General features: G+C 51.5%; 2 protein-coding genes across 2 annotated transcripts in view; both read right to left on the bottom strand.

Annotated features, from left to right (window-relative positions):
* The window catches only part of MAMDC4 (MAM domain containing 4), a 30,572-nt gene extending 24,858 nt beyond the window's left edge, over nt 1-5,714 (bottom strand). Inside the window, 3 exon segments of the mRNA XM_025203040.1 lie at nt 721-894; nt 2,003-2,116; nt 5,148-5,714. Coding sequence (XP_025058825.1) covers nt 721-894; nt 2,003-2,116; nt 5,148-5,187 — 328 coding nt within the window. The 5' untranslated portion in view covers nt 5,188-5,714.
* Nucleotides 5,715-12,337: 6,623 nt separating this feature from the next.
* PHPT1 (phosphohistidine phosphatase 1) lies at nt 12,338-14,059 on the bottom strand (the record flags this gene model as incomplete). The annotated part of the gene is made up of 2 exons (XM_025203006.1): nt 12,338-12,733; nt 13,826-14,059. Coding segments are annotated over 2 exons (327 nt in total), but the record flags the coding sequence as incomplete, so codon positions are not given.
* Nucleotide 14,060: the final 1 nt, after the last annotated feature.

Here is a 14,060-nt window from a genome sequence, read left to right as displayed (position 1 = left end):
CTTTCCCTGCCTCCATCATACCTGTGCCTCTGTAACTGTGTGCAGGAAAGCTGTGATATGCTTGTGGCATGACAGATACCACACACACAGCAAAGGGGTTGTGTTCAGGGAAGCTGGACCCCATCATAGGTCTGTCTGCCTGTCTGTCTCTCCTAGTATCACTCTTTTCATGTCTCTGAAGGAAATAAAGTGCCATATTTTTCATTCTGACGTCCTGAGATTTTTAATGCACCAAGCAAAAGACCCTCACCATTGTGGTTTGCTTGGCAATGAGAACTCGCAGAATGTGCAAACTGACACAGACAAGCAAGCCCCAGACACAGAAATGGGCTGTGGCCACACGGTGCTTGTACAATGGCAGGCACTATAGACCTCACAGAGGCAGAATCTGCATTGCCCCACATCTTGTGTAGGGCAGAGAGGAGTAAACCTCACCTGCCTTATTTAGGAGTCCCTTCACCTACCAACCAACAGAGCATCTGCTTCCAAATGGCCATTTTTGGTACATCTCAGCCTTAAACAGACAGGGTCAGGAGTGACAAGGAGACCAGGTGGCCCCATCACAGGGGCTGGCAGTCAGTCAGGGTCTGGGGTTCCAGGCCCAGGTGAGAACACTGCAGCACATCTAAGCCCAGGCAGCAGTCCTAGCTACAACTGCCAGAGGGAAAGGGGATTTTTCCAGGCCCTATACCCTTGGCACAGTGCTTGCAGGTGGCTTACCAAAATTAGTGCTCCGGGTGTGATCCGAGTGGGGCCCTGTCCTCCCTGTGGAGATGCTGGCATGGTTTCGGCCCCACCTGTAGGCTGATGTGCTCACATCCTGCCAGCCGCAGTTGCCATCTTCAAAGTCACAGGTGAAGGGAGTTCCCAGCGTGGATGATTCTTTGTGGTACCCTGATGGAAGCAAACAGTGCTGGGACCCCCCTCAGCAGAGCAGGACTTGGAGCAGCAAAGCATCAGGATATGACTCTGAAGCTCTGGTTGACCCGTGCCAGGGCCATGCCCAGCCAAGGGTCACTGAAGTTGCCACATCCTATGGGAGGTCAGAGAAATCCCTCCTGGCTTCACCCGTTGTAGCGTCTAGGCTGCCCTGGGCTCCAGCTGAGAATAGTGGTGAATGCTGCACGAAGCATTCACCAGTAATACATGATGCAGTGCCATGATGTAAGGGAGGCAAGCAGATGAGCCCATCACCCTGCCCCTGCTCCCTGCCTGCTTGACCAGTCAAGGGATCGGTCACAGCACACACACAGCCCTAGCTGACCAGGACAGGGCTCTTCTAAGGGTTGCTGCACTGTTGCCTACTCACCATGTGAGGCATGCTCACCCAGGAAGCCAGCTCCCTGCTCCTTACCTCCACTCACACCCTACAGCACTGCTGCACAGGTAGAATGATAGTACTACTCCTGGATGGGCTGGCTGCAAAAACCAAACTCAGGCCCTCTGGGTGTAAAAGCATAAATAGGTCTCACAAGGCACAGCCAGTAGCTGACTCAGATCATGGGAAGCAGCAAGGGGAAAGAGATAATCGGGCTCTGGGTACATTTCCCCTTCACTCTGAGGATGGGATTGCTGCCCATGTAGGTAGCCTGACACCAGCCAGCACCACTACTGCCAGCAGGGCAGCAATGTCTGAGCAGATCCCAGCACAGGTTCCCCACCTAAGTCTCTACCCAGGGTCCTGGGCTGGTTTTGCAGCCCATGCTCAATAAGCTGCTGCAACATCTGCCCTGATCTCAGCACCTGCACTGGCTGGAAGCCTGCTAGGATGTGTCCACATGAGCTTCATGCAGCCCTTTAGCGGGCAGCTAGATACTCCTTTTGTCAGGCCTGGGGGTCTGTGCTCCCAGCCCTTTTTCTCAGAGCAGGGTTCAAGGAGCAGGGACACTAGGGGAACCAAAGGTGCTTTGGTTGCAGCCTGAGGCTCATCACAAGAAATCAGCTGTGCAGAAAGACCCAGCCAGAAGGCACCAGGCAGGAGAAAGGTCAGCAGGGAACTCACCACACTGGTTCTCATCTGAGCAGTCCCTGCAGTCGCACACAAAGTCACACACCTTCTCGACAGGGCTGGAGCATCTGTTGATGAAGATGGACTGTCCGAGAGGGTGAGGCCCAGCTACCCAAAAGAGAGAGAGGATTTAACCCAGTGATAGGTGACCCCCAACACTGAAAGGGGGAAGAACTTGCATACCCCTGGCTCAGCCAATGCAGAGTCCTGTCCCACAAGCTAAAGTCTCCTCTAGTCTGAATACACCAGCCCCAGCTTCTACTAAACTACACGGGACTTCTCATGAGAGCAGGCCAGCAGCTGACATTTCCAGGGCTTTTTTCCAGCCCCTGTCCTCTTCATCCCATGGCTCCAGGCAGTGGCTTCTGAGGAAGCAGATCACCAGTATTCATGGGCCATGGTGCAGAACACAGACACAAGCCAAGCCCAGGAGGAGAAAAGTCACTGTGAAGTGCAGACAGTCTAAGGACCTGCCCTATCTCAGTGCTGGAGCAGGAGAGGTGGTGGGGAGGGATAGGAACTTATTGGCTCTGTGCTTTGGCTTCTCCTGCCTAGTCTCTAGGTTATAATAGGGGACTGGCTAGTCAGAGCTCTGGGGTCCAGTCCCAGGTCTGGGAGAGGATGAGACCCACAAGAAACTGGAGACTTGGGGTCTATTCCCAGCAACCTTGGTCATGTTTGCCCTCTGCCTCGGGTTTCAACACCATCAGAATGAATGTGTCAGTGGTTAATTTTGAAACAAGCTCCTGTGGCTGGGTTTGTTTATTCTGTGTTCTAGTAGATAAGAAAAATAAGGATCCAATTCAAAACAAGAGAACCTGGAATCAGAAGGGTAAAATTAACCCCAAAGATTTTTTCCCTAATTTTTTTGGTGTTTTGAAATAGCACCTTTCATTCTCCTTTGGAAGAGAGCTGCATGCTGCAATCCTCCACAAAACAGTCTCTACCCACCATCCAGCTCCAGTAAGGCAGAAGTGTGGTAGCTCCTGTGATAAATGGTGTGGTGGCTTTTGCTGCTGTATTAAAATTACATTTACTTTTAAGAGATCGTTGAGAGCCTGAGCAATGGCTGGGTATTATAGACATGTGAGTGACAGTGACAGCAGCTCATCCGTATTTACATCCAAAGATCTAAGGCAGCAATGCTTTCTCTTTTGGCCCCGTGGGCTGGATGAATGGCGCAGGGCTGGTCCACAAGCCAGATTGGGCCCCAGGCACGAGGATTGTCCTCTCTCAAAACCTTGCCAGGATTGGACCCTGCAGCACCTGTCCCCAGACTGCCTCCCCCATCCATGCACACCTGATGTAGGTCCTCAGCACCCCAGTTAGTCCCACACCACATCTGCCTGATCCAGTGCACCGGGATTGGGCCACGCTGCCTCTGCCCCGGCCCTGCGTGCCTGATACAGGCCACAGGGCCATATTATCTGGCCCATGGGCTCCCCATGGTTTGGGAAATTTGTCAGCAAGGGAGTGACAATTGCTGCCACCACTCCTTCATCACCAAATTTCCTGATCTGTGGGAAGCCCACTGGCTGGATGACATGACTCCACAGGCCCAATCTGGTTTGCGGCTCTGGGGGTTGAACACCCCCTGGTCTAAGGGATAGGTCCAAGCCTTAAGTTTGAAAGGTACCTCAGAAGAGCCCTGTACACAGGCCTTCCCGCTCTGGAAGGAGAAGAATGATGTTTGCTGACTAGGATCCTTTTGGGCCAAGTCCTTTGCAATTAGAGTTGCCTGCTCAGCACAGATGCTACAGTCCCCAGGACCATGGATGAAACGGGAAGGGATTGCCACTTGCCCCTGGTTGTCCCGCACTTGCTGCTGTGTTACCTGCCTGATCAGCACATGCCTGGCGTCAGACAGGCCTTTGGAGACAGAGGTGCCAGGTGAAAGGGAATTGTTAGCTGGGATCTATTGATTTGCAAACTCCTGTTACAGCTTGGGTTTGAAAAGTATTTCACAATCCTTTCACCCTGAGAGGAACTTGGTTTTGCTTTGCTATGATGTACAGTAGAATCACTGTGACAGGACACAGGCCTAGTCACACTGTGCTCTCTCCTTCTGTATGCTAGATCTGGTGGAAGTTTGGCATTTCTGTCCTGCAGAAAATGGAGATTGCAGGATTCAAATGGTGCCAAATCAGGATCCAGAGGTTCACATTTTTCACAATGCAAAACAGTCCAAAAGTCCCTATATCAAAAATGGTTTGTTTCAAACAGGTCAAAGCATTTCATGGAACTGTTACCATCATTACCAGAACATAATATACAAAGGCTGAAATGAAACATTTTGAGACTTTCCCATGACAACATTGCTGAAATCAGCACACTTCCTGGGAACCTTCTGATTTCACTCAACGAGCATTTCCAATGGGAAAACGCTCCATTGGACATTTTTGGACCAGCACTATTTCTGTTGGGGTAAGACACAGAGGCACTTTGCTGCAGAGATCAGGATCACATTGTGCTAGGTGCTGTACAGCAAAGCTTACAGTCTAATACACCAGGTAAAAAGGACATAGATGTAGCAAGAGAATGCAGGTTATTCAGGTCACACAGCAGATTTGGTTGTCAAGCCAGGAATGAATATAGCTCTCTTGACTCCCACCCCTTTGCAGTATCTACTAGCCCACAGCACTTTCAGTGAATGAAGACTCCCAACACCCCTCCCCCATGACCTCAATATTATCCTCATTTAACAGTCAGGGAAACTGAGGCACTAAGTGACCTGCTGGAGGTCAGAAAGGTGCAGTAGCAAAGCTGGGAATAGTTGTTCGTTGCCACCTCCCAGTCCCCTGCTGTAACCCCCAGGGAATAACCTCTCTTTTACGGTGCAGTTAGCCGTGGCTCAAAGCACTTCCTGGCCTGTGGCAACTCACTTCAAGGCAACTGCCCCCTCAAATGCACTGATACCAGCACAGTCTGTCCCCAGGGTAAAGGGCAAAAAAGACTTGTCCTGGATTTGCCCCAAGGAGAAACTTGGGTCCCCAAGGAGGATACTCAAAAGTGACTTGTGGAGGCTAGATTAGAAAAAAACAGTGGCTTGTCCCCGTCTCCCCACCCCATCTGCAGCTTCAGAAACAGAGTCTCCCGTTACACTTGGCAGCCCGGAGTTGTTGTGCATGGGAGCACTTACCTGAGAGCACCAGAACCCAGAGAAACAAGCTGCCAGGCATCTCCTAGCCTGCCAGTCCCGGCAAAGGTGAAGATGTGGGGCTGAGAGGCTGACAGCTGCAGGAGGGGCCGAGCAGCAGAGGGAAAGGCTGGAACCTGCTCCTGAGGACCTGACCTGCAGTGGACTTCAGCCCCTACTGTTATCTGTGCCTCTGCGCTTGTGCACCCGGTGCAGTTACAGCACCAGGGAAGCAGGTTTTATTACCAGGGAATTTCCCCGGTGACTTTGACACTGCAGCTCAGGACAGTTAGGACTGGAAACAAGTCTTGGCATTTGGTTGCAACAGAATCATTATCTCCAGTCATGGACAACAGCAACCATAAAGCCATCTCATTCTGGGGCAGGGCAGGAGCAAGGGCATGAGGTTTTCTTGGGCTCCCCCACAGGGAACTTGCACATGTTTTGCCCGGGCCCTGAGGAACCTTCTCACAACCTCCTCTTCTATCCTTGAGACCCCAAAGCCACAGTCCCCATCTTCTCAACCATAGTTTCATAGCGTCATAGTTGGTAGGGTCGGAAGGGACCTGAGCAAATCATCAAGTCTGACCCCCTGCCATGACAGGAAAAAATACTGGGGTCAAACGACCCCAGCAAGGTGTTCGTCTAACCTTCCCTTAAAGACCCCCAGGGTAGGAGCCAGCACCACTTCGCTTGGAAGTTGGTTCCAGGTCCTAGCCGCCCTGACTGTGAAGTAGTGCCTCCTGATGTCTAGTCTGAATCTACCCTCTAACAAGGAGCTTTGGAAAGCACCAGCACCCATCAACATAGCAGCCAGTACCTAGGTGTACAGTGCTCATGTCACTTCCTTGCTGAGTGTATGTGACCATGGATCTGAGCAGTAACCACCCTTGGAGAGGTGCCACTCACCTAGCTGAGTTCCGTCATTGGCCCAAGGGGGAAAAGACCTGCATCTCTAATCCAGTCCCCACAGCATCTCACCCAAGGGCTTTTATATGCCTTGCCCTTTAGCTGCCTCTTCATTGGTCTCAAATGGAGGTATGACTGGGCATTTCCAGACAATGGGGAAAAATAGGTTTGAAAACTGCACCTCTAGCAAGCAACTGGGATGGCCACACTCATGCCTAAGCTAACACCTAGTTTGGCTTCCACTGTTGCTGTTAGCCCTGAAATCACTGCTAAGGAGGTATCTTTGGTCCATGGAAACTCCCTTGAAAGATATGGGCCAGGTGAGATGAATGGTTTGCAGTCAGTTGGTCTGCGGCGGGCAAGTATTCCTGCCTCCATCATCACAGCTTCATATGGGGGTAGCTTTCCAGCACACGGAAGTAAGGAAGAGTTGAGACCTGCTTTGGCTGCTAACGCTGTAGGTGGATCTGACCAGGAACGAGTTTATTTGCTGAATGGTTCTGGCAAGAAAGGAAACCATACCTGCTACCTGAGGGTGTCACAACAGCTGGAGAGCTCCTAGGAGAAAGACTGTAGAGAATAATTTCTAGAATTCTGGCTAGACTTGTCCCAGCTCAGACCAGTGTGAGACCTCCTCATTTGGCATCAGGAACTGGTCCCTGGCTCCAGAGAGCTACATTGTGTTGTATTGGGCCAACACAAGACTGACACTGAGGACACCAAGCCCCTAAGAGGCACCTCACTAGCCAGTGGCAATGAGGAAAGATGCTCCACAGGCCATGGAGGAAGTATGGTCATGAAAGTATCATTGAGCCTTCAAGCAGTCCATAGGCTTCACACAGATGGATTCTCTATAATCCAGCAGAACCTGGTGCTCTTCCACCAAAGACTGTCCCTTCAGCACAGGGTATGGTGAGTAGTATGACAGACACCCCGAACACAGAGGGGATGATTTGAAAACTGGATATAGCTGAGGTTTGGAAAATCTGGACCAAGGTGGGAGAAGGTTGCTATCAGCTAAAATCCTGGCTGAGTATGGAAGACAGCAGCAATGCTAAACTACAGCATGGTCCCCTTGGGGTGACTCACTAGGAACGCTCTCTCTGAGCATCTTCCCAGCCACTCACTGGGATGTGATGCTGAACTGAACCAAACAGGCTTTCCAGCAAATGTTTTCCCATAGATAGTCAGATATCTGCATTATTGGAGCTGAGATAACTTGGCCTCTCCCCAACATGGGTCATGCACACCTTTGACTGGGCCAATCCCTCATCCAGAGGCCTGACTTCCAGTGGGATCCACACCACGTTGATGCCTTGCTTAACACATATTCTCAGTCTGTAAGATCTTGTTGGAATTCATCCAGTAGCAGGTCCCGAGGTGGCCAATGTCCTGGCCTCTCCTAATGAATGGGAGACCCTCCAGGCTTCAGCTAGGAGTTGGCTGGTCATCTCATTGATCCATTTCCCTTCCACACTACTGGCAGCTGGATACCCCAGTCTGGTCAAGCACTCTGCAGTTACTGCCCTGGAGATTTCATCTCTACATAAAGATCCTCAATACCAGGGTGCTGCTTTGAATTACTTGTGAAGTTTCTAGCTCATGCTGTAGGTCTTATTTTATGTTCTTCCAACCCTCTGCAAGTTCTGCAAGCAGCTACCATGTTTGCCCACCTTGGGCAGCAGGCTTGCCAGACCATGGTTTTGCTTCTAGGAAAATGCCTATGCACACCAGTGCTATTCCTCTTTTGACTCAGGCAGTTACCAAAGGGCTGGCTTCTGACAAGAAGAGAATTTATGTAGGAGCCGAGCATGTCTTTGATGAAAGCCTGTTAGATTACAAAGAACACAAGTCCTGCACCCCTGAACACAGCAAACAGCCCCAGAAAACAGCAAAAGAGAGGTTCTTCATGCAGCGCTCCAAGGCTCTTGCAAGTCCACTCATTCCCAAAGTGCTCTTTCCCCTTCTGCTTCTTCTCAGGACCATGTTCCTAGGCATAGGCACTGACTTTTATTATTGGCAGAGAGGGCTAAGGTGAAAAGTGGAAAGTTTTATGCATTTCAGGTGACAGCCCTCTTCCTGAGGGGGACCAGGGCCCTTGGGCCCCCGCATACTTGGCACCTCTGTTTCTAGGGTTTTCCTGGCTGGGGATGACTTGACATTTTCTCTCTCTACTTCTTCAGCCATTCAAATGTTCCTATAATTAGTCACCCCTATCCCTACACCCTGTCCAAGAGAGCTCGGCTTCCACAGCAAGTTGCTTCCATACTTTGTGCCTCAGTTTCCTCATCTGTAAAGTGGTGGCAATGACATTGACCTCCTTGACAAATAATGCAAGAGCTGGTGATAAAGAGCATTTGAGAGCCATGCATTTAGTTACTATCACCAGCCCAGGCAGCAGTAGCCCCAGCCTGGACACAGAGGACACTCTTGTGAAGGCCCCTTCCCCACAATGATGTGAAAAGAAGGATCTTTAGGTATTTAGACCTGAGATTCACTCCAGGTGAGGTCATCAAATTTTACCTGTTCTCCTGGCTCCTGACCATGTACAAAGGCCTCCCTCGCTGTAAGTGCCCCACAATGTCACAGGGCTGTGAGGCATTATGGCAGGGCCACTACCTATCTCCTACAGACAGTGGTCCAGGCACCTGCCCATCATTAATAACAGTGATTCCCTGGTCCTCCTGAAGCGACTCTGAATATGTAGCCGAGGGCACCTCTGCAGTACGTGGCACCTCTCCTAACAACAGGACTCTGAGGCATAGAGCAGAGGTGTTCTCTCTCTCTCTCTCTCTCTCACACACACACACCCCCCCTGAACTCAGAACTGCTACGTGGTTCTGTTGCCCTAATCCGAGTACAGGGAAGAATATGCCCCTGCTGCTTCCAAGATGTCCTTGGACACTAGACTGGACTTAGCCTGGTGCAATTAAGCCATAAATGTCTAGCTTGATGCTGCTGTCACCTACACTGATATACATCATGGGAGCTGACATCATCAGAGCTGCGCTGAAAGCATGGGTGAGGGCAGGATGTGGCCTGCAGAGGGTCCATGCATTTCTGAGCTATCAAAGAGCATGCCTGCCTGACCCTGCACTGGCTGGGAAGTGCTGGATCAGCAAACACCAAACCTGCAGAGAAACACAAGTTCATTGAAAAATGCAAGGGTCCTGCAATGCAAGGCCACCTTGACCCCACAGACTGGTGACCGCTATATCCCAAAGATTAGAAGCTGGACTATAAACCTCTCGCATCAGCTGCAGGTAGCACTGACTGGCTAAATACACTGCAGAGTGATTTCTCCAATAGATGCAGCTTTAGTCTGATCTTGGCTAAGTTAAACCCATATTCCTAGCAGACTCTCATATAATACCAGCAGCAGGGTCAATGCATTGTTTAGGCATGAAAAAATGAGGAATCAGGCAGGTGGGGGGCTGTAACAGAATATGTACCTTTTAGGTAAAAGGGAGGTTGGCCTTCAGGGAAAATTTGCTGTGCAGTTGCTATGCCCTTGAGCACACATGGGGGTGCATGATACATGATCACCAAGGCATACGAGGGTGATGTCCATCTTGGCTCCCTCCACTGGAGTGCTCTAGTGTTTGTAGTGTTTACAGGGATGGGGAAAGCACTTGACCCCCAGCCCCCAGTACCTCTCCTGCTGGGATTTTTTAAAACAGCATGAGAGCAACAGCACAGGTTGCAACCAGACAGTTTGTCTTTAAGATGCTTTGATCTGGTCTTTACCAAAGCCTGGAAGGCAAACTGCTGAGTGAAAACCAAGTATTCCATGTCCTGTCACTGGAATGATTCAAAGGGTACCACGTTAAACATTACTCCCTGCTTGCTTAAGTCCCTGTATTTCACTTCACTGGTGAAGGTGACCCTGAATCGCTGATTCACACTGCTGTTCAGTTCCCATGCCAGCCCAGGGGAAGTGGCCCTGACCATGTACAGCTCCCCGCCACTCTTATCTATTAGAGGACTGACCGGTCAAGGGGCCTTAAACTCACAGGCAGCTCAGAGCTTGTAGGGGAGCGCCCTCTGCTGGAGAAAAGTGGATCCAACACCCTGCCTGCCAGGTGAGGAGCATCTTGCTTTCTCCCCGGCCCAAACACAGATGCAGACCTCATAGACTGGGCCCACCCCAGACCAAAGCGCCTCCCTTTACAGATAGGGGTGGGGATGGAGAAAAACAGTTCTAACACTGGGCTAATCGCATCCCTTTGGCCCTGGGATAAATGAGCTGGCTCACAAGATTACACAAGAACGTTGATACTGGAAGGAAAAGAAACTCCTCACTGAAACCAAGATCATTGGTTCTCAGGACTGTAAAGCCACAGAAAACTTCCCAGCAGTAATTGTCATATTCCCATCCTTATTTGCTTACAGGTAATTCACATGGACAACTCGGTCCATAACTGAGCACTGTAGCAAGTGGGCTGGCTTAGAAAGGCTTACATACCCCACATCTCTAGACCTGAGGTCATTTGCTTTGCTGTCTAATTTTGAACAGTCCAGGTTGGACAGAAGCAAGATGAATCGTATTCATCCACCCTAAGGCTTTTATTCTACAACTGTAGGCCAGTTAACCTGACATCAGTCCAGGCAAGGCCATGAGAAGGCTCCTGTGACAGGCAGTCAAGAAACAGTTACAAGGATGAAGCAGCATTGCTATATAGTCTGTGGACTAAAATAATCCCAGGTTTGGTATAACAAGTACAGACAGTGGCATTGACTTAATAGGGTCCTATGGGGCATTTAGCTTAATCACTCATCATATCCTGATGCAAAAAAAGTGGCATAGAAGGTATAAAACTGCTAGTAAAATTTGCAGATGACAAAAATTGGTGAAGCGCCAGGTCCATTATTACATATACACATCTGATTTGCTTGGCAAGATGGGCCCCAAGGTAGAATTGAAAGGGACCTCACCTGCCTTCTCCAAGGCAGGATCAAGTTCCCTTGGATCATCCCCAACAGCTGTTTTTCTAACCTATCCTTAAGCCCCTAAACAAGGGAACCACAGAAAACCTCTTCCAAGCCTCTGCTACCATGGTCAGGACAACATTATTGAAGAGTCAAATGCAAGGCCAAGCCATCTAAGTTGGGAGGCAGTATCCTGGGACATTATTCCAAAAAGGTCTTAAAGACCCCAGTGCCCTTAGCTCCCAGTGCCCTGCTGCAGCAATAGGGGTAAACGATCCATGCGCATCTAAACAAGTGAACCGTATGTAGAATGGGGAGTGGTATTACCACCATGTGTAGTGCCCTCTTCTGGCATTCATACTCCAAAAAAACAGCTCTAGCAGTAATTACAGGTCTGGTAAGCATACCAGAGAGAGCAAGAGACTCCAGAAGCTTCATCTAAATTTAGTTGATCCAAGGATAGGAGGTGACTCCAAGATGATCTACATGTAACTGGAATGGGCAGAGATTTGTAAAAGAAGACTGTTTCAATCTGAGGGTAGATGCAAGATCCAGCAGCTCAAAGTGAACATAGACAAATTCCAACTACAGGAAACACTAACAGGGACAGGTTCCTGGAGAGGTGGTGTCATCATGAAGCCTTTCAACCAACACTGAGTGCTTTTCTAAGAGATCTGCTCTAGGCTTGACGCCCAAGTCCCTCAGTAAGGGTCTATGGCTGGCATTAGGAGGGAGGTCAAACTGGATGATCCCAATGGTCCTCTTTGGCCTTAAGACCCTTGTTCTCCTACTGCCTTTTGGCCAGGTACAGGGGCCCTGGGGTTTTCCTTGGCCAGTTCATTGGTTATCCCCATTCTCTTGTTTCTGGCTCAATCAGGCCTCCTTGCTTCTAGAGGTCACCTGTGGGTACTGTCCTGGGTGCATGATAGCAAAGTTAGATGCCTACCCCTCTTTCCATCTTCTTTCTTCAGCAACTCCTAGCTCCTCCTTATGTTTTCTCAACTTGGGCAACATAACGCATCGTGCATAACCCAGGATCCACCCCGCCTCTTCTAGTTTGGGCTCCACTCCCAACTGTGTCCCCTACTCCCTTCTGTATGAGGAACAATCTTTCAATCTTAATGGGGAAAGACAACATTGTTCTTCACATCTGCAGCTTCCAGGACACTGGCCTCTGTATCTAGGCCTTAAATGGCAGCTTCTGTGCACAGCCTTAGCACTTCAGGTGTGACAATTAACTGCAATGCAGATGCTAAACATAGCTAACTAAAGCTCAGTTAGCTGGCCACGTGGGAATAGCAGGCTGAGCCAGTAAGCCAGGGGTTAGCACATGTATATGACACAGAGATTGGGGATGAATGGTCTCTCCATATGTTTTAATTCTCACAGTCAACACTGAGGATAAAACCCTGTACCCATGCAAGTCAATGGCACTAAGACAATGCATAGATCCATATATCTGAAGGACCTGGAGGCCCACAACTTCCCCATGCACCAGATTCAGCTCCCTCCCACCAGAAGCTTCCCAAGAGCATGGAGCTTCATTAAAGATGAGGGCTCCAACCCAAGGCAAGGCAGCAGAGCCCAGTGAGCCTCAGGGCAGGGAAGTGGAAAGGTCAGCTCCAGTTTCAGCACTGCTGCTGCCAGGCACGGCCATGTCAATAGCCCTCATCGGCCCAGGTAACCTCATAGTCGGGGTACTTGGCTTTCAGCTTCTCTGTAGACACGGAGTGTTTTGCACGACCAAAGCCCTGGAGGGAGAGGAGGAAAAAGAATCAGACCATGAAGGAGGTGCTGGTAGCCATGCAAAGCACATCCTAGGAGAGCCTGCAGGACCCAGCCCTGAGCCATTAGAGGATCTGGTAGGATGAGAAGCGGAAAGAACTAGGCAACAATCCTGGATCTAAAAATACTAAGCAGTCCCAACTGATGCCTGGCAGCAGTCCACAGATCACACTGCAGCCTGGTGCTGGGCACCAGACACATAGGCATCAATCGGCTGAGCCTGGGACGGCGCAAGCCATAAATGCTGTGCCCCCCCAGAAGCTGGGGGGCACGGCAACCGGCTGCAGGTGGCGGTGGTGGTGTCAACGGCAAGCAGGGAGCGCCTGCAGTGGTGTTGGCAGGGTGACAAGCACAACCACCCAGATGCTGCCATCAGCAGCGCTTTTTACAGAGGGTGCACCCCCTGTGTGTCGCCAGTGGTTCAAACCCTTCCAGCCTCGCCCTGCCCTGGGCCTCGGAGGGACCGGTGCGGGATGGGCCTTGAGTGGCAGCCTCCACAGGGGACACAGCAGTGAACACAGCATGCGCACAGCTCTGGCTGGGTTTCATTAGGGCCTGCTCCTAGCAGAGGGAGAAGAGTCCCAGGAGAGTGAGTCCAGCCCTCACAGAAGCAGGGAGCCCCTGTGGCTCTCCCCATTCCCAGAAACGGCCCAGCCCAAAAACTGCTGGGGAAAACCAGGCCACTGCCGACCCTGCCTGTGCTACTGGGGTTCTGGCCACAAGCCACAACAGCGAAAGCACCAGCACCGCCCCACTCGCCGCCTTTCTTTGCCATCCAAGCAGGCAAAAACAGCAAGCCCAGCCTGTGATGCCTGCCCCACGCCAGCGAGCACACAGCCCTGCCAGGCCTTGTCGTCACCCGGGGCGGCCCCGGCAAGCGCCAGCTCCCAGCTCCCACGCACACCTCGGCTGCGGGGAAGCCAGCGGAGGCCAGAGCCCGGGCGCCGGGTGTGGGTCCAGCCCCAGCATGGGGGCCACGTGGAAGACCCCGGCCCGGCCAGGAGCAGAACCGCGGCCCGGCCCGGCCGAGGGAGGAAGAAGGAGGGTCCCGCACTCACCACCGAGTAACCGTAGACGTGGATCCGGCGCTCGGCGCTGCGGTGAGCGATGCGGCCGCCGCCCAGGCACTCGCACTTGAAGCCGCGCGGCTCCAGCTCTGCGGCCGCCTGCTCGTAGATGTCGGCTGTGCAGGGCGGGGGTTTGTGCAGGCAGACCCCGCTGGGCCCCCACCCGGGACGCGGCCCCGGCCCCGGAGCACCCGGCCTTCCCCGACAGGCACTGAGCTGTCGGCCC

This window comes from Alligator sinensis, unplaced genomic scaffold (assembly GCF_000455745.1).
Source record: "Alligator sinensis unplaced genomic scaffold, ASM45574v1 scaffold235_1, whole genome shotgun sequence".
In the NCBI taxonomy this organism is placed as follows: Eukaryota; Metazoa; Chordata; order Crocodylia; family Alligatoridae; genus Alligator; species Alligator sinensis.
Note: the sequence above shows the minus strand (reverse complement) of the source record. Positions and strands in the feature narration are given on the sequence as shown.